This window comes from Orycteropus afer, unplaced genomic scaffold (genome assembly GCF_000298275.1).
Source record: "Orycteropus afer afer isolate SDZICR_OR568_19922 unplaced genomic scaffold, OryAfe1.0 scaffold00097, whole genome shotgun sequence".
Classification (NCBI taxonomy): Eukaryota; Metazoa; Chordata; class Mammalia; order Tubulidentata; family Orycteropodidae; genus Orycteropus; species Orycteropus afer.
Window position 1 is genome coordinate 9,441,850 of NW_006921684.1, and position 24,331 is coordinate 9,466,180.

A 24,331-nucleotide genomic window follows, 5' to 3' on the forward strand; every position below is an offset into this window, starting at 1 on the left:
GGTATTGATTTTCTTATTTCTTTTTCAGCAATCTCTTTGCTGGTGTAGAGGAATCCAACTGATTTTTGGATGTTGATCTTATATCCTGCGATGCTGCTAAATCCCTCAATTAGTTCCAGTAGTTTTTTGATTGAATCTCTTGGGTTTTCTAGGTATAGGATCATATCATCAGCCAGAGTGAATGATTTTTATTGATTTATCTTCAAGCTCATTTCTTCCTTCTTCTTTTTTTTTTTTAAATCCCTTTAAATGTTGGTAAACTTCTCCAGTGAAACCATATGAACCTGGATTTTTTTCAACAAAAAATTTTTTTGTACATGATGTGAGATATGGGTTGTTTTATTTTTATGCAAATGTATATCCAATTTTGCCAGCACCATTTATTAAAGAGACTATCTCTTCCCCATTAATGAGTTTTGGCCCTTTGTCAAAGATCAGCTGTCCACAGGTGGACTGATTTACTTCTGAGTTCTCAATTCTGTTCCATTTGTCTATGTGTCTGCCATTGTACCAGTACCAAGCTATTTTGACTATCATGGCTGTATACAGTAGGTTTTGAGATCAGGGAATGTGAAGCTTTCTCCTTTGTTCTTCTTCTTTAGTAGTGCTTTACTTATCTGGGGTCTCTCTCCTTTCCATATACAGTTGGTGATTAGTTTTTCCACCTCTTTAAAGAAAGATGATGGAATCTGGATCAGGATTGCATTATATCTGTAGATCACTTTGGCTAGTATTGATATTTTCATGATGTTAAGTCTTTCTATCCATGAGTATGGTATATTCTTCCAGTTATGTGGGTCTCTTTTGATTTCTTGTAATAGTTATTTTGTAATTTTCTTTGTATAGGTCTTTTGCATCTCTGGTTACATTTATTCCTAAGAACTTCATCTTTTGGGTGGTTTCTGTAAATGGTATTACTTTCCTGATTCCCTTTTCAGAGTTTTCTTCATTAGCGTAAAGGAATCTGATTGGTTTTTATATGTTGATCTTGTACCTTGCCACTTTGGTGAAACTATTAATTAGTTCCAGTAATTTTCTTAATGAATCTTTGGGATTTTATATATATAAAATCATATAATCTGCAAATAGAGAGGGTTTTACTTCTCCTTTGCCAGTTTGGATGCCTTTTACTTACTTTTCTTGCCTTATTGCTCTGGTAAGGACTTCTGATAAAAACTGAACAGAAAGGGTGATAAAGGGCACTACTTTAATAGAATTAATTTCTATAGAACATTCATTAAGTGTTGTGTACTAAGCGCCATATAAGCATTAGTATTAGCTCCCAATATTTTAGAGAAGAAGAAATATCTATTAAGAGAGGATAAGTAACTTGCCCAGTCTTATAGTTAGAATGTTTCTCCTGGGTTAAAACTATGCATTTTCAGTGATAAAGGTGAATCAAGATTACTGCTAGCAATAGAGAAAATAACTAAATTAATTCATTTTCATGTCAATTCTAATTATTTTTGGTCTTAGTTAATCTTCTGTATTTATTGTTATGATATGCTTTAATTTTTAATACTAGATATAAATTCATATATAGAAACTTAGCTCCATTTTATATATATATCTATATATATATAGATATATTTACATAATACCATTTTCACTCAAGCAGTTGGAGTTCATTTAAATTAATAATGATTATTTTTTGTGATGAAATTATAAGTAAGAATTTAACTTTTTTATGATTTTGCCGGTCATTCATACTAGATGAGGACTTTAATTTCTCTTTGGTTTATAAATTCAAACCATTTTTTTTCTGCATTGATAATTTTAAGGGTCACACCTGCCTCAAACTAGATTAGAAAAACTCATAGGTTGTTGCAACATAACTTCTATGCTGATGGATGTTGTTTGCATGAGACATTCAATTTCTGGGTGAAAGCACCTCACTATATTACTTTCTACATCATCTTTTTATCCTATGTAAAGGAAGCTATTAGAAGAATAACTTTAAAACAGAAGTGTGTAGTTATGAAAAATGAAAGAGGCATATGAGCCAAAATACGGCTTCAAAAGCAGTGTTATTTTCAGGAATTATGAATTATGCTCATTTTTCAGTTTGGGTCTCTTTTCCTGATCATTCTACATACCAAACTCACCACCAAGGAGTTGAGTGCAACTCACAGTGACCCTGTAGGAAAGAATAGAACTGCCTCCTAGGGTTTCCAAGATTGTAAATCTTTATGGAAGCAGACTGCCTCATTTTTCCCCCATGGAGTGGCTGGTGGGTTTGAACTGCCCAGCTTTTGGTTAGCACCTCAATGCCACTAGAGCTCTTCATTTTACATATAGGAAGTGGCAAAAGCTTACCTAAGCCTTCTGATATTTAAACATTCTACTCTTTATGAAACTTGCATAAAAAGGAATCGTTAACATCGTGATTTATTTATCTTTTGAAGGATTATCCATCTCCAGCTCCTTTAACTGTGCTCTGAAGCTGAAATTCATGCCAGGTAAGATTATGATGTTTACAAATTCAAACTAATATTTTTCTCTATAATTCTCTTTGCAGATTCACAAACATTGGAATCACATAAAATATCCACACATGCAACCGAGAAGCAAAATAATATAAAGATGAGTAATTATTTTAGAATTGCAAGAGTTTCACCCATTTATGCCATTCACATTCCTTATGGTGACTTGGGGACCCCATGTGATATCAAAATAAAAATGAGATTTTTGCCACTTTATTTTTTACAGCTCAAAATTTTTAAAAGAACATAAAAGGAAACAGTCCAGTACTTCCCAGACCAAAGTGTGAATTCTGTCAGCAAATTCATGACTTTGATTAAAAAACTGACCAGGAGTTCAGCTATTACCATCCATCTCAGTCCTCCTTGAATTCACACTAAATGACAATATAGGATCAGGATTTGCAGTTAACAGGGAAGTACTATGTAATATTTTGGCTACTTATAAAATAGAGCACCCTTTTTCACCAGCAACATTGATATCCACTTCATGGGTAAAACAAATAAAATAAAATAAAATTTCCTCTTATGTTCCTCTTAACAATCAAATTAATTTCTATACCAGGTACAAATGAAAACATGCCAAAGAAACCTTTCTAAAGCAACTAAGAGAATGAAATGCGCCACTGCTGGGAGACTTAGCTCTCTTCTTAGCGGTTTGGTGGGAAACAGTCAGGTACAGTCAGGGTTAGCAGGGAGCAATGGCGGAAGCCACAAGTCAGTAAGCTTAAGGGGTGGAAATGGGGAAATAAATACTTTCAACTGCATTAAAAAAATCAAATTGCTTTTCAGGGGGCAAGGGTGGGGAGGGGAGGCAGCTTCACAAGCAAAAGTATAAACATAAAGGGTAGGTACCAAGAGAGTCATGTTTCTCACAGACAGACGCCTGTCAGCTTTCTCCTGTGGAAAGGGGTTAAAGCTTTTAAATGATTGGTGTGATAAATGCAAACTAAAAAGGACCAAAAAAAAATAAATAAAATAAAAAATGAATGTAGAAACAATAAAATTAAGCAGCAGGACTGAGGCTACCTCAAGTTCTCTCAGAATTCCTGACTGTCCACAGGTTTCTAAATCCTCCAGCGCTTGAGACCAGAAATTCTCTTCCTGCTCCGCCTCAGTACTGTCAGGAGCCCCTGCAAAACTGTCATCAAGAAGCACAGTCTGGGTTAAGAACTTTCCAAACATAATTCGTTTTTTCTGTGTCCAGAAACTCTCTCCTCACACCCAAAAGAGAGAGAGATTCATTTTAGATTTGGCTTTCTTCCAACTGTGGCTTCCAAGTAAAGCCAGGTCCAATGGAATGATTCTTTGTTGTTGTTGGGTGCCTTGGAGCTGTTTTTGACTCATAGTGACCCCAAAGTGATGGAGTAGAATTGTCCCATAGGGTTACCTAAAGCCCTGTGTTGCAGTGGTTAAAGTGCTCAGCTACCAACTGAAAGGTCATTGGTTTGTACCCACTACCAGCTCCTCAGGAGAAAGATGTAGCAATTTGCTTCCATAAAGATTTCAGCCTTGGAAACTTATGGGAAGTTCTACTCTGTCCTACAGGGTTGCTGTAAGTTGGAACTGACTCAACAGAAGCGGATTTTCGTCTTTAGGGAAGCAGATAGCCAGATCTTTTCTCTGAGGCACCACTAGGTGGTTTCAAATAGCCAGCCTTTCAGTTAGCACCACTGCACCACCAGGGATCCTTGAGGTTGCTGTAGGAAACACGAAGTGTTATGAAAACAAGGCTGGATCATGGTCTTACTAACTAAATTTCAGAATATTCATGGCTACTGCCGAATGACTTGTATCAACATCTCACTGTATGGGAATATATTTCAGCTGCTCTATCTATAGAGAAAGATTAATCTACATCTAAGTTTTCTCTAAAATAGAGAAAAAGTATTTTTTCCACTTATTATAAGCATCATTATAAATCTGTTAAATGCTATTAGTGTTTATGAATTTCCTTAAAATATTTTGGTAAGGAACAAAATGTCAAATATACTTCTTAGTTAAAAATATAAGGCCATCCAAACAAAAGACAGGTATCTGAGCTGAATATTTATATTAGGTAGATATATTCCTTGGTGAGATGAATACTGGGAGAATAGAAGGGCTGTGTATGCACAGGGAGACAGCTTGGAGGGCAGGAGTGCATGGGAGGGGAGGACACAGGGAAGAGGTGGCTATGGGGAGGAAGCAGAAGGAGAGCTGTTGCATTGTGGGAGATTACAGTCAATGTCATGAGAAAAAGTGTATGTGAACTGCTGTATGGAAGATGAATTTGCTCTGTAAACTTTCACCCAAATCACAATAAAATTTTTAAAAAATGAGGCCATCAAAGTGTCTGTCTTTATTTTTTGAAATGTAACTTAATGTGAAACCACCTTTTAAAAGAGAGGAAAGAAGACTAGTTGTCACAAAGTGAGGACACATGGTTTACAGAGGTCTATTTTGCCAAGTGCTACTACTATTTCATTAGGCAAACCTAACTCTTGCCTTGTGTGTGGTGGGGCTCAGGCTGCAGGCAGGCACAAGTTTTAGATTCCTGCCTGCTGGAACAGGTGATACATGAAGATGACAGCTTTAAGACCATGCCAACAGTCTTTGCGCCTAGAGATCAAGAAGTTCAGGTATGGCCTAAATTAGCACAAAGTCCTCTTTAACATGGCAGCAGTGGATGAAAACCTTACCCACTGGCTGTGGGCCGGTCCCAGTCTTCATTGCTCAGCCCCACATCTGGATAAGTCTGGCTGCGTGGCTTGGTGATGGGGGACAAGCTGCCTCTCTGTTTTGGACTCCTCCAGTCATAGGTGTTGAAGTTGTATCCTGAAGCCTGAAAGCCAGTGCCTAAAACATAAAACAAGGGGTTACAGTCTGCTTCTGAGAATACCTGAAGAAAGGCCTCTTTAGTATCTTCTTTTTTTTTTTTTTTTTATGATTTATGGTATTTTGCTCAAGGGAGCAGATTTTAGCTAAATTTGGGATCATGGCCATTAATATAAAAAAACCTTTACATTCAAAGCACATTCACACATGTTATCTCAACTGATTTTTTTTTTTTAATTGCCTTTCCCTTCACCCAAATCAAATCAATACTTGTCTCTACCTCTCTAGCACTGTACCTTCCCCTCTCCTCCCATCCCTGGTAACCAACAAAGAACATTTCCTTACATATATAATAATGCTTTCCTTGACTTTCTGCAATAGTGAACTAATACACTATTTGTCCTTCTGTGATGGACTTATTTCACTTAGCATAATGTCCTCCAAGTTCATCCATGTTATGTGGTGTTTTGCAGATTCTACATTATTCTGTAGTGTTGCACAGTATTCCATTGTGCATGTACCATAGTTTGGTTATCCATTCTTCTCCTGATGGGCACTTAGGTTGTTTCTATATCTTTGCTACTGTGAATAGTGCTGTGACGAACATGGGTGTGCATATAGCTGTTCGTGTCTTGGCTCTCATTTCTTTAGGATATATACCTAGTAATGGGATTGCTGGGTCAAATGGTATTTCTAGTTCTAACTAATATATCCCAACTGATTCTAATAGCACCCTGAGGTAAAACCCTCAGACCCACACAGAAGGGGCTAGTGCTCTGGACTGTGCTTCATATCGCTCCTGTTCTATATCTGAGCAAGAAATCTGCTGGGCCAAGAGGATGTGCCCACCAGAGCTGCAGCTACCCCTTTCTAGAGCAAGCTCAGTAAAGTCAGATCCTGAATTTCCTGCTCAGGTAGCTCTGTGTCAAGTTCCTGGGATCTGAGGGCATCTTACCCAAGACTATCCTCCTGAAGAAGGAATTTTTTACCAGATGTGAGTCCCAGGGCCAAGGAGAGGCCAAGGGACAGCTGGTTGGAGGGTTGTGGATGGAGCCTGGAGATGCAGGTTGGGGCCCGCAAATGTTAGGGGTGGGCCTGAGGATGACTTAGTCCAATAAAAACACCATGGTTAGTGAGTAGAAAGGTTCAAAACAACAACAACAACAATATCAAACACAGGTTATTGTGTTATTAGTTGCCACTGAGCCAGCTCCAACTCATGGAGACCTTATAGACAACAGAATGAAATGTTCCCAGTCCTACTGCTTCATGATTGTTGGTGTGTTTGTATCTTCCATCCCTGTATCAAGCAAAGTTCTGTTGTGATCCATAAAGTTTTCATTGGTTGATTTTTGGAAATAGATTGTCAGGCCTTTCTTCCTAGTCTGTCTTAGCCTGGAAGCTCCTCTGAAACTGTGCTGACTCTGTGGGTATTTGAAATACATTGGCATAGCTTCCAGTATTACAGAAACTTGTAAGATACCATGGTACAACAAACTGACAGGTCAGGGAATGTATAAAAAAATACCAAAACCAAACTTACTGCCATCGAGCTGATTCTGACTCATAGCAACCCCCGCTGGGTTTCTAATACTGTAAATCTTTACGGAAGTAGATTGCCCCATCTTCCTTCCATGGAGCAGGTGGTGGGCTTGAACCGCTGACCTTCTGGTTAGCACCAAATGCCTTATCCACTAAGCCACCTTTTTTGCAGCCAGGACTTCATTAAGTGCTTTATTGTATCACCTTATTTATTCTTTGTCACCATCTTTAAAGGTTGCTACTATTAATAGTAGGAGGTCTGGTAGCATAGTGCCTAAGGCACTTGACTGCTCACCAGAAGGCTGGGGGTTCAAACCCACCAGCCACTCCTCGGAAGGAAGGTTGGGCAATACTACTTCCGTAGTGATACTGCCTCGGAAACCCAAGGAGGGGTCGCTATGAGTCGGGGCCGACTCGATGGCAAACAACAACAACAACAACTATTAATAGTATTCTTTGTCACCATCTTTAAAGGTTGCTACTATTAATAGTAGGAGCTCTGGTAGCATATTGCCTAAGGCATTTGACTGCTAACTAGAAGGCTGGTGGTTCAAACCCACCAGCCACCCCTCAGAAGGAAGGTTGGGCAATCAATGAGTTTACTATTAATAGTGGGAGATCTGGTGGCGTAGCCTAGGGCATTTGACTGCTAACCAGAAGGCTGCTGGTTCAAACCCACCACCCACTCCTTGGAAGGAGGACTGGGTAACCTACTTCTGTAGGGATACTGCCTTGGAAACCCGAGGAGGGGTCGCCATGAGTCAAACTGGCTCAACGGCAGTGAGTTTAGTTCTTTTTTGTTTACTACTAATAGCGTTTTATTTTACAGTTGAGGATACTGACAGTTTAGGACAGTGGTTCTGTCTGGGGGTACTTGCAAACTTACCAGGGGGTTCAAGGCACAATTATGGTGATTCAGTTCTCAGATCCTCAAGTTCCATATGTACTTTTTCCCAAAATGTACCTAGCTGAGAAAGTGTCAGGGGTCCTTTCCTATTTCCCCTTTCATAGTTGTTTCTCACTTTACAAATGAAAGACATATTTCTCATCCATCTCAAATCTTTAACAGAGCTTTGCCCTGGGGCATGCATGGCTTTTGCCCTCCTCTCTCTTACTCATCTATCTCTGTCTCTTAGAATTAAAATTCAGAAATACGATGGTTGTCAGGCTTGGGAGGATGGTGTATTATAATGCTTATTTGAATTGCAAAATGAAGACTGACTTCTTTTCTGATGGGAGTTAAGTCTGATTAACTTGATGGGTGAGACAGTAAGGAAAGGCTCTGGCAATTAGGTTATATAATGGGCAGTTTCTATGAATCTGAATGAGATAAATCTGCGGCTTCAAGATTTTAACAAAAATATATTTAAAGTACATGCACAACAAACTGGAAATTAGTCTTTGTGAGGATTTAAATGAGAGAACAACCTTAAATGTGTGATGAGATGTGCAGGTTTTCAAAAAATTTTTAGGAGGTTGACATGGGACCAGGAGCTTGATTTCAGGTCGGATCCTACAATCTGTACTGTTAATCACCACATATTGTTTCATCTCACACTTCAGGTTGTGACCCATTTGTGTGTGGGTATGTGTACTGGATTTCAATATAACATGTATTTCTTACTGTGTTTAACAAACACTTATTAAAGTAAACATGCCCGTGCCCCATCTTCATGTAAATTAAATGACCTGATTAGGTCAGATGATGCCTCAGTGACATCCCTGCTTTGTCTTCCCCATCCCTTTCCCTCCCCTCCTTGTCAGGCCTGTGATGACATCCTTGCTACAACTTAAAACCAATTGCTGTTGAGTTGACTCAGACTCATGGAAACCCCATGTGTGTCAGAGTAGAACTGTTCCACAGGGTTTTCAGTGGCTGGGTTTTCAGACACAGACCACAAGGGCTTTCTTCTGGGTGAACTTGAACCTCCATCCTTTCAATTGCAGGCCAACAAGTTCACCCTTTGCACCACCCAAGGACTCCTGCTACAAATTAGAGTTCAGAGAAAGTAGAATGCTCAAAAGACAACACACTTTAATCAAATTGATTAGATTTCAAGAACCCAGGGCAATGCCTAGAGCCACATGACAGAAATAAAGCATAACTCTTCTGTGTTAGGATACCAAAGATTAGACGTCCTTACAGCAGAGAAAATATTTGCAATTCAATATCATTCTCTTTCTGTCAGATAACTGCAGAAGTGTGGCTAGCCATTTGGGTAAAATGTCTTATGTGACGAATATAGTTTTCTGTCAAATGTGTTGAATTTCTGTCAAATGTGCTGAATTAAGGAAGCACACATGATGAGTCTTCTCTTGAAGATGAGTGACTGGAACATTCCTTTTCATCCTGGCTCCCTCTGACAGGCTACCCATTTTCTCCTTCCAAGTCAAACAAACTAATTCCCTAATATGTGAAGTCTCACTTGTGATACGAAGAGTTCAGGGAAACCTACACCTCACTTTCCTTCTCTGGCTTTAAACATCCTAAGAACCAAATGTTAAACTAAACAATAGCGTCCTCCTGGGGGTGTTCTTTTCTGATAAGCATCGAACCCGTTTGACCATTAAGTTTCCTGGGGAAATTCTAACACAATTTCAACAGAGCAAATTAATTTTCTGATTTTCCTTCCAACTGGTTTGTAAGCAGTTGTTGGTGTCCTAGGTGATGATGGGATGAGTTTGAGCAGATGTGCAATCTCATTACTAGGAAAACAGCAACCAAGAAAGGCATGTCTATCCACAGCAAGGATGCCTTGTTTTAGTAAGCACAATAAATGATTACTGCTTTTCAATAAAACAAGAAATGAAAGAGAATAAAATTCAAGTCTCTTTGGGTCAGGGGGTAGAGAGAACATGTGACTCTAGTTCCAGGTTCACCCTCATACCAGTGCTGCTGACATAGGAGTTGAACCCCAGCTCTGCCTCTTCCCGGAGTTCTGCAGCTTTGGGCAATTAACCCCTCTGTGCCTCAGAGTGAAATAAGGATAATGATATGTACTTCACAGGGTTGGTATGAGAATTAAGGACAATAATATCTATCAGTATACTTGTGGAAGTGCCTAGAACACAATCAGTTTTTAATGAGCATCACTCACTGCCATCAAGTCAGATCTGACTCATAGTGGCCCCTCCTTGGGTTTCCAAGGCGGTATCCCTACAGAAGTAGATTGCCCAATCTTCCTTCTGAGAAGTGGCTGGTGGGTTTGAACTGCCAGCCTTCTGGTTAGTAGCCAAATGTCTTAGGCACTATACCAACAGAGCTCTGGATGGCCATTCTTTTCACTATTTACTGAGCCATGTGACCTCTCAAAATCTCAGTTTCCTCCTCTAGAAAATAAGAAGACTAAGGAAGGGGGTAAGCCTCAGCATTATTAATTCAGTAAACATTTGAGTGCCTCTTAAGTGTCAGGGATTATAGGAGGAGCTGAAATGCAAAGTTAAATAAAAAGTTTCTGCCCTCAAAAACTGTACAGTTTAGTACATGTATGGGAGAGAAAGGAGAAATAGGTATATAAAAATAATTCTAATAGTGTGACATGACAAGTGCTTTCCACTTAGCCTGACCACCCTGATCTGGAGGAACAAGGGCCTGCTGGGGTTTGGAAGGTGGGTCATGAAAGATGACAAAGGGATGGTGACAAATCAGCTTGGAATTAGAGGATGAGTTGGCATTTATGAGGCAGACGTGCTGGGAAAGACAGTGTAGGTCCAGCAGGGGAAAGAGCTGGTAAAGACGCCGTTGTGGTAAAACCAGCTCCGTCTTTTCCTGCTTCATCAGTGGGTTTCTGCCCCAGGTCAAATGAGGCAGCAGTATCACAGGAATGGTTCTGGTCCCACTTACCACCTGTTCTTAGTCCTCCCCACAAGAGGAGCAGTGACTCATCTACTTTGTGAGTTTCAGAAAGAACACCAGGCACGTGCACTCAGTGTCTCCTAGGCTTTCTCTGGACTCATGCTTTTCCACTGCTGCACTGTGTGGTATGCAAACTTGACGCCTTGAACTCAGTGGGGACAGGGAGGTCAGGATTGTTTAGTTAGCTGACTGTAGTGAACTACTAGTTACCTAAATAAATAAATAGTCAAAATATTTATTCTCCCCTTCATCCTCAGGACCAGATGATTTGTTATTAGCTGGGCATTTTGCTACTCAAGAGTAAGACCGTGTTTTTTAGCCTCCGTTGAAGGTAGGTGTAACTGGAATGTCTGGGAAGGCCCCTTACAACTTTTCTTGCTGCCTAGAATGTAAATGTAATAGCTGGAGCTCCAGTAATTACCTTGGACCATAAGGTGACCTCAAGGATGAAAGCCAAGTGCTAAGCATAATGGAGCAGAAATAGTTAGGAGAATGGGTCCCTGATGACATTGTGGAAACATAAACTAGCTCTGAAATACCTACTTCATTATTGAAGTCACTGTAATGTTAGGGTACTCAGTCTCATTCAGTTGAACCGAAACCAACCAATATGATGCAGTAGGGTTTGCTCTGTACATCTGACTTTCATTTACAGTCCCAACATCTAGACTTGATTGTTATCTAGAATGATAATCCTGATTCTGGTTTCATGTCAAAGATAGCTTTTCTAGCCAAACAAAACAAAACAAAACAACAAACAGGTGGTATTTTCATCCATAGCTGACCCCTATTTCAATTTTTCAATTGATCTAGAATTGATAAGAGGAATGAATACTCTCATAAGGATTACAACCCTGAAAACCCTAAGAGGCAGTTTTACTCTGTCAAATGGATTCACTGTGAATCGGGGTCACTTTGAGTCAAAATTGACTCAATGGCACCTAACAAAAACAATAACGTGGTGTCAGGAGAAATTTATAAGGTAGGTTGGGACTACATTACAAAGAATTCTGTGTTTTAGGCTGAGGACTACTGACTTTATCTTAAAACAATAGTTATTATCAAAAGAGTTTTTTTTTTTTTTTTTCTTTTGGTAACGAAGTAGCATGATTAGATTTGAATTCTAGAAAGATGAGTGTTAGTAAAACAAAATGGTAAACTATCCCAAGTAAGGTGATGAATGAGGAAGTTTACATACAGTATTTCAGGCCCAATGAAGGTTTCAATACAGTCAGGGGTGATGAAGAGACCTAAAAATGTTAAGCTAGTAGAAAGTAGGAAGATGCTTGGTTCTTGATGACCCTGTGGAACTGCTGTCTCCTTCAGGCTTTTTATTATGATAGGAGAAAAAGAACCCCCTATCTCTTCAAACACCCATTTGGTGTTTGAATCAAAGTCATCTGGATCTTCCTTATTATGTGGCTGAACTCAATATGTAACTGATCCCCAGGGGTATTAATACCATCATTAAAAATATGGAATATTCAAGGAAAATGAGGTGTGGGTAGAAGGCAAACTGGGTGCCATAGTTGAGAAGAAGGTAACGGAATCTGTAACTCCTTTACACCAAGAGTCAAGCTTAGAAGCCAGGGAATGAATGGAATTAACGAGGCAGTCTGTGTCTAAGAAAAATCAGCTGCCAGAAACAGAATTAAACTTTTCACTGAATGATGACATGAGTATATAATATAAAAAACAAAACAAAACCTGCAAGATACTGAAAACTAGATTTTAAATACAATATTGATACATGAAATAAATTGAAAAATAATTACTAAAATTCTGATTTCTAATCAAGTACTCTTTTGATTTAGAAAAGCATCTATCTATAGTTCTTCCTTCTTTTTTTTTTTTTTGTATCTGGGTTTCAGTACCTGGTCTTACATTTTTATCATAATGTGAGGTCTTAAATTCAGTCTTGATTCCTTTCACTGAGTAATGTTTAGTTTTGTTCATTTGTATAATGGAAAGCAGCTTGTCACGTATGTAGATCCTTCTGAAAATGGATGGAATCTGGGTATGACATTTTTATTTCTAGGTTAAACATATCTTGGATATTTATAAAATTCTGATACTCCAATATTATAATATTGTGTTTTCAGTACACAGATTAATATCTTCCTTTTGTACCTTTTCATTAATATTCAATATTAATTTTAAAAAGTGAACTAAACAATGTTGGCTCATATGTATAAAATTTGAAATCAGAATGGTTTTAGAATTCAATCTTCAACTCTCCAGTTTTGGGACTATAATTCCTGCCATTATCTTCATTTTTAGAAACCAATTTTAGCATAGGAAAGTGAGCCAAATTTCCTGCAAATTTGTTTCCTAAAGACCCACTTTTGTTAAGAATAAGAAAATCAAATCATACATTTGTATAACTATTTGTAATTGTTCTTGCCAATAAACAGTGTAAGTATTTAGATGAGCTTGTAATTAAATGGCAGAGCAAAGATAGTCCTGCTTCTTTCAGAAATAACCTCAAACAAAAAGGGGATAGAATCTTGAAAACTCAACTTCTAGAAAACTAGAATATTTCCTTAATTTCAAACCATAACACACAAGAAAAGTTGACAAATTCAGTGAAAGTCAAATAGGGGTTGCTAAGAGGTTGAGAGATCCTTGTATCTACAGATTTCAGAAAAGATAGACTCAGTTGCCAAAATCAGTTACTCAGAAGACCACAGGAGTCAATTATGCCAGTGCTTTGTTTAAAACACTAGAATGGATTATACAGGCTGGTGGTAGGAAGTGCTCTAGACCCAGTTGGGCACCAGGGTAAAGCTGAGGGTTAGCCATTACATATTTGCTGAATGAATGAGTGGGGCTAACTTGACATTTTGGAGAAGAAACAGAGAAGGATTGTAGCAGCAAAGAGATTTATTCCCCACCCAGGGAGGTAAATCTGCACTGTGAAGGTTGACAACATCCTATTGGTAATAGTACATCTATTATAGACTTAAATAGAACAAGGGAGATATACAAGGTCATCTTGGGACATGACAGAAAGCTTGCTGAGAGACTGGAGAGACAGGCTAGGATGACAAGCTACAGCTAACAAAATGATATTTAGCAGGAAAAAAAAGTAGGGTCCTATGGCTTGTTTTAAAAAAAGTCAACTACACAAGCATACACTGAAGACATTTGGTTTAACACAATATCACAAGTTTAAAAATGATTTTGAGATCTTGGTAAACAGTAAGATATGATGTGACTACCAAAATTCTCACGAAGGTAGGCGACATTGATAGGTTCCACTATTTTCAGTGGGGGGAAGACGACAGGCTTGCTTTGCTCTGGGCTGCTGGCCTGTTGTATGTCTTTTCTCTTGAGCACTGTATTTTAATAGGTATAGTTAAACTTGAACATATTCAGAAGAGGGGCCCCAGGACAATAAAGATATTCAAGAGTAAGGTCGTTTGAGAGACAGTTTAAGAAACTGGGCTATTTTGCTTGGAGAAGAAAAGACTCCAAAGAGACATGATAGCTGTCTTTAAGCATATGAGGAGCTGTCAAGTCAAGAGGCAGTAGTCTAGTTCTGAATGACCTTGAGGGTAGAACTAGGGCTAACAGGCAGAAGCTATAGGCGGACTGATTTCAGCTCAATGCAAGTGAGCTCTTCAAGCCTTCAGAGCTACACGGAGATGTGAGACCTGTCTCAGCAGTTAGGAGAACTTGTCACTGCAGGCCCTCAAGTCCATGCAGCATGATGGCTTGCAGTAAGGTTGGGGACAGCATCAACTGCTGCGCTGGATGTCAAATCAGATGACTTCCAAAGCCTCTCTTAACACCAAAATCCTGTGATTAACATTAGCCCTTTGACTTTTATGTTAGTTATGAAAATAAACTTAAGATTAGTTATGTGAAAGTGTTGGGTAAACTCTGAAGTGTTTTATTAAGATATTATTACTATTCTCTTATTTCTGAGGACTTGAATTCTGTCCTGATTGCTATTATCTCTACTTACCTCTTATCTCTCACCAACCTCTTAAAGATTTCTAATTGGTTAGCATCAAATTAAATGTTCCTATGACAATTATTACTTATCAAGGTGAAGTGTAGTAAATTACATGATATGGCTTTGCTAGCCATAGTCTTTGTAACTCCCACTTTGCCATGAACAGCTGAGTAGCTGCTTGTTAAAGTCATCCACTGGGGGTATTTCTGTTGAAGCAGCAAGGAGTGGTCTTCTGTGAAAGTTTGCTCTCTCTCAGGTGTATAGAACTCTGATGATGGGATTGTTTGGTTTTGCCACTCTGCCAGACTCAAAAGGACCCCCTCCTAGAGGCAGAAGGAATCTTTGACTGCTGGCTGAGAAAGATGCACTGCTGTGAGATGTGCTGCTGAGAGAGAGATGTGCTGTGAGGGAGAGAGAGACACACCTGGCTGAGAGAGAGAGATGCTCAGCTGAAAGAGAGAGAGGCCTGGCTGAAACACTAGGCTGAGAGATGGCAGTGGTGGAACCAAGAGGCATGAGACAGAATGGCAGACTTACTTGGCCCACAGAGGCAGCGGCCAGGCTGAGAGGCAATGGGCCAGAGATGCGTGTCTAAAAGCACAGCAGAGGGGAGACTGTCCTGACTGAAGAACTGTATCCTGAGCATGTTCTTGAATTTGAATTGCAGCCTGTTGCTTCCCTAATAACCCCCATAATCTGGAGTTCTGTGTGGCCACTGCAGTGAATTATCAAACCCAGCAAAGAGGTGGTGGGTGCCATGGGAGGGATGGTTGGTATCAAGGTTGGTAAGAGGGCTGGAGGGTGGCGGCATGTCTGGCCTCATGGGAACAGGCCTTGGGCTGCTGGTGGTGATTCTGTCTTCCTCTTTTGTAGTTAGGGAAGGTCTAAAGATGCCACCTCCCTGCCCCTTTAGCCCAAGGATTTCAAATTTTCAAAATGCTTCCTAAGTAATAAATGGTTCTTCATTTCTTTCTACCAATGAGCAGAAAGGTTCATCCGATAATGCCCTAAAAAATGCCAAGCACATGAACCATTGATAGCAATATTTAACACAGAGGTTTCCTTCTTTCAGGAGCTCTGGTGGCACAGAGGTTAAAGCAATGGGTTGCTAACAAAAGCTTGGTGGTTCAAACCCACCAGCCTCTCCAGGGGAGAAAGATGAGGCAGTCTGCTTCTATAAAGATCTGCAGTCTTGGAAACCCCATGGGGAAGTTCTACTCTGTCCTATATATGTCCTAATATGCTAATTGTAGCTCTCATAGTCTGGTGTGAAAAAACAGGGGAGCTAATTTCTTATACACATCACTTTATGGGGCATAACTTACTAAAATCAATAGCATCTACCATAAAGCAAAACAAACAAACAGAAAATAATATCCTCATAAGATACTCTTTGTAATAAAAAAAGTCCCCACATTTCAAATAGCAAGCAACTCATTTTTAGAAACAAATATAACTTGGATAACCTCTCAGAGTCTACTCTGACAGGATTTGACTCGTATCTTTTATTCAGAATGTCCTCTAATGGCCTACTAACATCCAAGCAATGAGAATATGTGTTATGTGGGGGCAGAACTAACGTCACTATTATGACTTGGAAAAATTAATTTCCAGATAACTGAAAGCATCAATTCATTTTAGGCACTCAAAATAATTCTCTACTAAACTGCGGTATCACATCTAAGAAGTAACACCTTGATAAGTTTGAAATGTCATTGCCTTTCATTTTTTTTCTTCACCTTTCAGAAGACTTAACAGAGAGTGACAAAGATAAAGGCAAACAAAGACATAAAAACTACAACAAGGAAGACAGCAAATCAATATAACTCTTCTAAAAGTACAACTAATGAATTTACAAAACAACCCTCATACAAAATCATGTACTTTCCAAACTATTTACTTATGTATTTCATTCTTCAGTTGACAAAAACATCAGAGCAGAAAGAAAAGGGTTTCGGAGGGTGGGATTTATACAAGCCATTAAAGAGAAAGTAAGACTCAGATGAGGAGAAATACAGAGATGTCATTGTGAGAAAATTGTGACACACTTCTTTTTTGATGTTATGTATTATTGGGAAAGAAACTTTTTTTTTTTTTTTTTTAGGAGCTTTTAGTTTTTGCTCTATACTCAGTCCAACACTTTTTTTTTTTTAAACTATGGTAAAATATAGCATAAGATTTGCCATTTTAATATTTTTAAGTATATAATCCAATGCCATTAATCATACAAAGTCCAACACTTTTGTGTATTCTTTGAGTGAAGTTAAAAGTTTTAATGTAGATTGGGTTTATATTACTTCAAATGAAGATGATGTTTGTGAAGAAAAATGTACTATATACCCATATATTATGGTTACAACTCTCATAATGACTATTGGAGGAAACCTCTACAAGTTTCTATCTAAAGTCAGGAGGAGGCAGAAATAAATGAGATCACAAATCATCGGTTGATCTCTTATGCACGCCTTCAGCACTCCCCAATCCGTCTTGTGGAAAGCTTGCTAGAAAGAAAACAATAGGGCCTCTCTTTAGTGAAGCACTTTATCGTATTGTTTGCCTCATATTAATCTAAGGTTGAAGGATAAGCTATGGATTGAAAATCTGGCCATCGGTAGCTATAATGGGGGCCTGTTAGTATTTGATAAATGTTCACGCCTTATCAACATTAGGAAGAAGGAAATGCAGAGCTAGCTGAGTCGAAGCATTCAGTATATTCAATGGAATCGTACTGCTATAAACACAAGTTAAATGAGTATATTCTCCACAGGAAGCAGAGGGTGAATCTTTGAGAAACATAGCATGCAACATGTCCTCTGCTCCCCATTCCCAAGGCTGGGATGTACCTTGAGTCCCATAGCTGGCATCTATTCCAGAGCCATCCCACGAGTCAACAGCACTGTCCACACTGGGCACTGTGGAGGAGTACATGTCGGAGAGTTTGCCAGGTTTCTGAGCTGGAGAGGAGTCCTCCTCCACATCTCCCAGGTCACTCAAATGGCTGGAGATGGGGAATTTCTTGGGACTTGATGCTGACTGGGCTTTAAAGACAGGAAAGGAATTAAGATTCAGGGTCATTCTAATTGAATGATATTCAAGTACTCCATGACTGGAGTTATTTCCCTAGCAACACACACATAGACACTTACACATTCTTTTAGGGAAGGAAATGCAGTGGAAATGCTTAATTGTGGCTCTTGACCCACTCACCATCTGTCTGTTTCTTAATTTTCAAGGTGACAGTCTCTCCTGCCACCTGTAACAAATGGATGGCTTCACTCAGAGGCTTCCCTTTCAAGCTGCTGCTGTTGATGGCAAGGATTCGGTCTCCTATATGGATCGCACCAGTTCTGGAAGGCCAAACAATATAGGAAACATAAAAACAACCCCTGCACACTACTGAATACAAATTCCCTGACCCACTTTACATATTCATAATCATAAAGACTTGGCAAGGGTCTCTCAAGGTCACTTCTTCTAGCTTTCTTCTGGGCAATATTATAACTGTATCTGTTGTGAATTACTTTTTACTTTCAAATAAAATTAGAAAAATTGTTTTAATTAGTTTTTAAAATGGACTTGTATGCTTTTTCAGTTCCAAGAAAGCTGAGCCATCTGATAATCCCCTCAAAAATGCCAAGCCCATGAACCATTGATAGCAATATTTAACACAGAGAGTTCCTTCTTTCAGGAGCTCTGGTGAGACAGAGGTTAAAGCATTGGGCTGCTAACCAAAGCTTGGTGGTTCAAGCCCACCAGCTTCTCTAGGGGAGAAAGATGAGGCGGTCTGCTTCTGTAAAGATTTGCAGTGTTAAAAACCCCATGGGCCAGTTCTACTCTGTCCTATAGAGCTGCTGAGTTGGAATCAACTTAATGGCAGTGAGTAGGTGGTTTCTTCTTTCTACGGAGTTAAACTCTTCAACATCATCAGTATCCCAGCTCACCAGAAGTGAGGTTCAGAAAGATGCGGACATACACTAGACCCTATTGATGAGTCTAAGAATTGAAAGAGACTCAATTCAGGAATCAATCAATATTACTTCTAAATACAACTCCAGTAGCTATCACCTGTGTGACCTGGATACTTCGAGCAATGCTTTAACATCTCTGAGTGTCAGTTTCCTGACAGGGAAGTTATTCAGCCCAAAGGGTATCCATGGGGATTAAAAGGAAAACATATGTGAAGGACCTAGCATACTGCTTGGAACATGGCAAAAGAAAATAATTTACTGTAAACATTTGACCATTTCCCTTTCTCCCCATTCCCATCCTTCTCACCAATTCTGAACCAGCAGGTTGGAGTTTCTAGTTCTGATGTTCACCACATCTACCTTTGTTTGGAGGCACAAGGTGGGGAAGGAGAGGAGCTCAGGGATGGGAAAACCCTACACCTTCACCCAGGTGTAGGGTTATGAAGACTGAATCCTATGTGCTAGCCTAGCCTTCTGTTCTATCGGTCTTTGAGAGCTGAATATAGTGAGCACAGGAATTAATGCAGACAGCTGCTTATGACTCAGTGCCTTGGTCACAGCTTGCTTTGGGGACATGTGGGCAGCAGCAACTGAGACAACAGAGGTGACACAGATAGGTTACGAGGGGCTGCTTGACAAGTTCCCCAATGCTTTCTCTCTCAAGGACATTTTTTGCTGAAAAAAGAGATGATCTCTTTGTTCTTTCATAAACAAGCTCCAGTTTATGAAAGACCTATATTGTAAGCCATAGCAGACTTCACCAGTAAGCGGTTGAATCCATTCAGTATTAATATTTTCCTTGTTATCTCTCCAGCAGAGATATCTAGGACTAGAATTGAAGAGGATGCCTAAAGAATTCCATATCATGGGTATCTTGCTCATATCAGATATTAAACTCCACAGGGTAACCCTCAGTCCCCTCATCTGATAGATGAAGATGTTGGACTAGCTGATTTCTAAAGTACCTTCCAACTCCACAATTCTGTAATTCTACGTCTCTATTTTGCAAACACTTGTCTCCACATGTCAGCACGGAGGATGTCTTGTGCACTCCTAAGCTAGGTTACTGAAGAACAGGTCTGGTTATGGAGTTTGGATTACGCTTTACAGCACACCTCAGCAAAACACAGTTGGGGTGGGCGGGGGCAGTTCATCATGGCCAAAGGCACAAATGAATGTTCCAAATTATAAGACATTATGAAGACAGGGGAGTACACTTGGTTTCTTGAAATCTTTGAATACAAAGCTTGTGTTACCCTCATTCCTAAAAACATAGCAGTTAATTAAGCACAGCACCTGTCAGGTAACAGAGGCCCAGTAAATGTTTGCTGAACTGCCTTTTAACCTCCCTGAACTTTAGTCTTCTCTGCTCAAAATGGACACAATATCAATCTACTTCCAGTCGATTGTGGTCGGTTTATACATTTCTGGAGAGTAGTATCAATGCTGAGCTCATGACATCTTTTACTGTCTGTAAGATGCCCCTCAAAGTCAAGTTGGAGCTACCTCTCCCTGAGAGTTCTCATGCTCTAAAATCAATCTTTTGTGCAGATTTGAAAAAGTCAATGGATAACCAAGTAGGAGAGGAGAGCATGTTTTTATGTGGCTATGAGGAAGAAAGCCCATCTCAGACACAGGTAATTGTAGCAGTTCCTTCAAATTTTACCTTTCAGCTAATCCTCCTTTTGTGAGGCTTGAAATGATTATAGGATCAAATGGCTCTTCAGTTCCTGAAATTGTGATGCCAAGGGGCCCCCCATAGCGCTTAAGCTCCACGGTGTATATAATAGCTCCGGAACTTTCTTGCTCATCTGCAATAAATGCCAAGGAGTCATAATTGGTTGCTTTAGAAAAAGCAAAGCAATAAGATACATATTTTCATACGTAAAACAGGAAATTCAAAACAGCATCATCAAAACATTATGTCTCAGAAAATAATTATTTTGGGAAGTAGCATTTCCTTAATAGGATATTATATTCACAGGGATGTAGTCATCATCAGTGCCAATGAAGAGGAGCACTGCCAAATGGTTTATGCTTTAGATCTGTGAGTGACCCATTCAACTGGTGTTGCAGGACCTTTAGACTGTGTCTCTGTGCCTAGAACAGTGCTCACCAAGGCTATTGTTGGTGAGCAATGAATAACTGAATGAAGACATGGCTGAACAGGCAACAGGAGAGGAGAGTGCCATCCAGTAACAAAGAAAGTACTGGGTCATGCAATTCCTATTTTCGCCTTTACAAACCAGCTGACTCTCCCCCCTTCAATTGTCGTAGGAATATACATAATAAAACGTTTACCAATTCAGCAAATTTTACATGAATAATTCAGTGACATTGATTACAATCTTCATACTGTACAACCACTGTCACTATCATTTTCTGACTTTCTCTACCGCCATTAACATAAACTCAGTGCCCCTAAACAATAACTTCCTCTTTCCTTCTTCCTCCCACCCATGAAAACAATGAATAAACTTTGATTTCTATATATTTGCCTATTTCATATGAGTGAGACCATACAGTATTTGTCCTTTTGGGGCTCACTTATTTCACTCAGCATGTTTTCAAGATTCATCCAGGTTGTGGCATGTATCAAGACTTCATTCATTTCTCTTTGTGGCTGAGTAATATTCCATTGTGTCTCTGTACCACATTTTGCTTATCCATTCTCTGTTGATGGACAAGCAGGCCAACTTATTATATAGAAAAGATGGCTTTGCTCAGAGTCGGAGCAAATGATATCATCTATTTGGCTGCTGTTGTGTTGTTACGTGCCGTTGAGTCAGCCCTGACTCACTGCAACCCGTTTGGGTTTCTGAGGCAGTATCTCTACGGAAGTAGATTGCCCAACCTTCCTTCCGTGGAGTGGCTAAGTAGGGCTTATTCCTTACATATCACTCCACTAATTTTGTCCTAAAGAGCAAGTCCTATTGATGAGCTCTTGAAATAAAGTGTTGTCAGCTATGTTTCAGTAGTCTACACCAGGCTGCCACACAGTCCTGAACTAATTTTGGTTATTAAACATTAGTATGAGAAAAGACATCTGTGAATGCATTCTGCTTAAGCATCAGTTTGAGTGACTGATACCATGGGAGGCCTCTAACATGGTGGTGATTTGACTGTGTTAGGATTGCAAATATAAAGCCTCTCAGAATTTAAAGGGTTTTATTTGCTTATGATCTGCTTAAAGTTTGCGTGCATTTCTTGTGTTATTCCTTAGGCCTAGGACTGTGAATGGTTAAGGAGCTGTTTCAATTCAGTACCTAAGGATACAATGAAATGGTCCAGTAGCCATTTTAACAAAACAGTTAGCTTTTACAGTCAGACAACATCATAGTGAAGCGTTAACACAGTCACGTTTCTGCAATGAACAGCTGTTCATTTACGATATGAAATCCTAAAATAAGGAGGAAAAGAAAAGCTTGAGTTAACAATTCAATTATCTGAGTGAGCAGTGAAGAATTACTGTGAATATAAAATGAAAGGTCTAAAGAGTGCTGAGGGAAGCAGTGTGTCCACTCCTGCCAGCACTTACTTTACTTCTGGCCATAGAGTGGGAATTCTGGAATGTACCCATCCCTTTGACTTCTTGAATGCTTCTCCTCTTAATAAGGCTTCACACATAAAGTATCAGAAACCATCCACCACACACTGCCATGCTTAAATCAACATCTTATTAAAATCTTCTTCAATATTAGACTCAGATTTATATTGGCAGGCGAGAAACCATCATATCAAGCCTTCAATAACTGTGTTTGATGATTCCCAAAACTTCTCCTAGGCAAATGCTTAAGTTGTGGTCACCAAGTTAGGGATAGTCTGCTAAGGGGCTGCTGAGAGAAGTATCAGGGATACAGAACAGGGTAATCAGGTAATGGGCAGAGATCAAAAGTCTGATTTTTTTTACACTATGATACACTCTTTGACATAAATGCATGGAGTACTGCTGGATAGATTATATGTATTTTGTAGCCTGCACTACCAACTATATTCTGGATAAAAATCTGGATAATGACTTTGATTAGTAAATCCTGGCATAAACAGTAGTCATCTCTGAACACTCCGCTGGCCATTCAGTTGCTTGTATACGCGGGTGGAAAGACCCTGACCTCCTACTGCTCTCTGATACAAGGCAAGCAGGAGCATAACCGTGTCAGTGGGCACCAAGCATTCTGGATATTTAATGTGATCAGGTCTCTATATGAGTTATCTGGGAATGTCAGTTGCTCAGCACCTGAGACCTTGGGGCCTGTGGAAGTTTCAGTTTCCTCAGTACAGATGAAAACAACCACTAGTCTCATAGGAAGCTGAGTTTGGGTGCAGTACCACTTGCTGGGAGAAGGGGAGACCCTGGTTCTAGTTAGTTCATTCTTCAGATAACCTGGAGTGAATATCCTGTGTTATTTTTGGTCAGTTCTGCACCTTGTATCACAGATGACAGAATTAACATCTGAGATTAAGTAAAAAGGTACAGGATGGCTAGTTTCAGGTGGCCTCATACAGGGACCTTTTAATTACTCTCTGGCCTTACTGTCACTAGGAAGCAATTGTTAGGGCACTCAGTGAGTTTGATAGTAAAGGTGACTCAAATATAGAAAACGTCAGTATCTTCACTAAGAAAGACATGTTCCTGTGACCATATTGGGGAGGAAACAGGAAGAAGTAGTAAAGCTGTGTTCAGACTATGATAGAAATGGAAGCTGGTTTGTGAATTCTTCAACAAATAAAACGCGAGATACAAAAAGAGAAACCGAGGATTTAAGAGATACTGTAACCAAAAGCAGTAAGTAGACCTTTTTGGATCCTGACTCAGATAAACTGTATACATATGTATTTGTCAACAACAACCAACCAACTGCCATTGACTTGATTCTGACTCATAGCGACCCCTATTGGTTTCCAAAGCTGTAAATCTTTGTGGAAGTAGATTGCCTCATCTTCCTTCCATGGAGCAGCTGGTGTTTTTGAACCACTGACCTTCTGGTTAGCAGCCAAATGCCTTATCCACTGTTCCACCAGAGCTCCATGTATATATATTCAGAAATCAGGGAAATGTGAACATTGAGTAGATATTTGATGATATTAAGAATTACTATTAATATTTCTAAATGTGATACTATTTAGTTACATGTTTTGAAAGTCTTTTTCAAGAATATACTAAATATATTTACTAGATGAAATGACCGGCTGGCGGTTCAAACCCACCAGCCACTCCTCGAAAGGAAGGGTGGGCAATCCTACTTCCGTAGTGATACTGCCTCGGAAACCCAAGGAGGGGTTGCTATGAGTCGGGGCCGACTCGACGGCACTTAACAACAACAACAACAACAGATGAAATGACAATATCTGTAATTTCTTCAAAATAACCCAGTGTGTGGGTGGGGTAGGGAAACTAGGGTAGGATATAGATCAAGCAATAGTGACCATAAGTTAATAATGGTTGATGCTGGATGATGCATGATGGTTTGTTACACTATTTTTCCTCATTTTTTGTAAATATTGGAAACTTTCATAATAAAAGTTTTTTAAAAGAATATTAATTACTCTTTAGAAAACTCTATGTGGATGTCATGAGTACATGTTGTTGTTGTTGTTATGTGCCGTTGAGTCGGCCCCGACTCATAGCGACCCCTCCTTGGGTTTTCGAGGCAGTATCACTACGGAAGTAGGATTGCCCAACCTTCCTTCTGAGGAGTGGCTGGTG

At 39.5% G+C, this 24,331-nt stretch overlaps 1 protein-coding gene across 1 annotated transcript in view; it reads right to left on the bottom strand.

Moving 5' to 3' along the window:
• GRIP1 (glutamate receptor interacting protein 1) overlaps positions 1-24,331 on the bottom strand; it is a 515,267-nt gene that overhangs the window by 28,633 nt on the left and 462,303 nt on the right. The window contains exons 17-22 of the mRNA XM_042781204.1: positions 20,291-20,435; positions 17,864-18,003; positions 17,500-17,694; positions 5,162-5,318; positions 3,510-3,621; positions 3,336-3,380 (exon numbers count right to left, since the gene is read on the bottom strand). Of these exons, the coding sequence (XP_042637138.1) occupies positions 3,336-3,380; positions 3,510-3,621; positions 5,162-5,318; positions 17,500-17,694; positions 17,864-18,003; positions 20,291-20,435 (794 nt within the window). The remainder of the gene's footprint in view (positions 1-3,335; positions 3,381-3,509; positions 3,622-5,161; positions 5,319-17,499; positions 17,695-17,863; positions 18,004-20,290; positions 20,436-24,331) is intronic.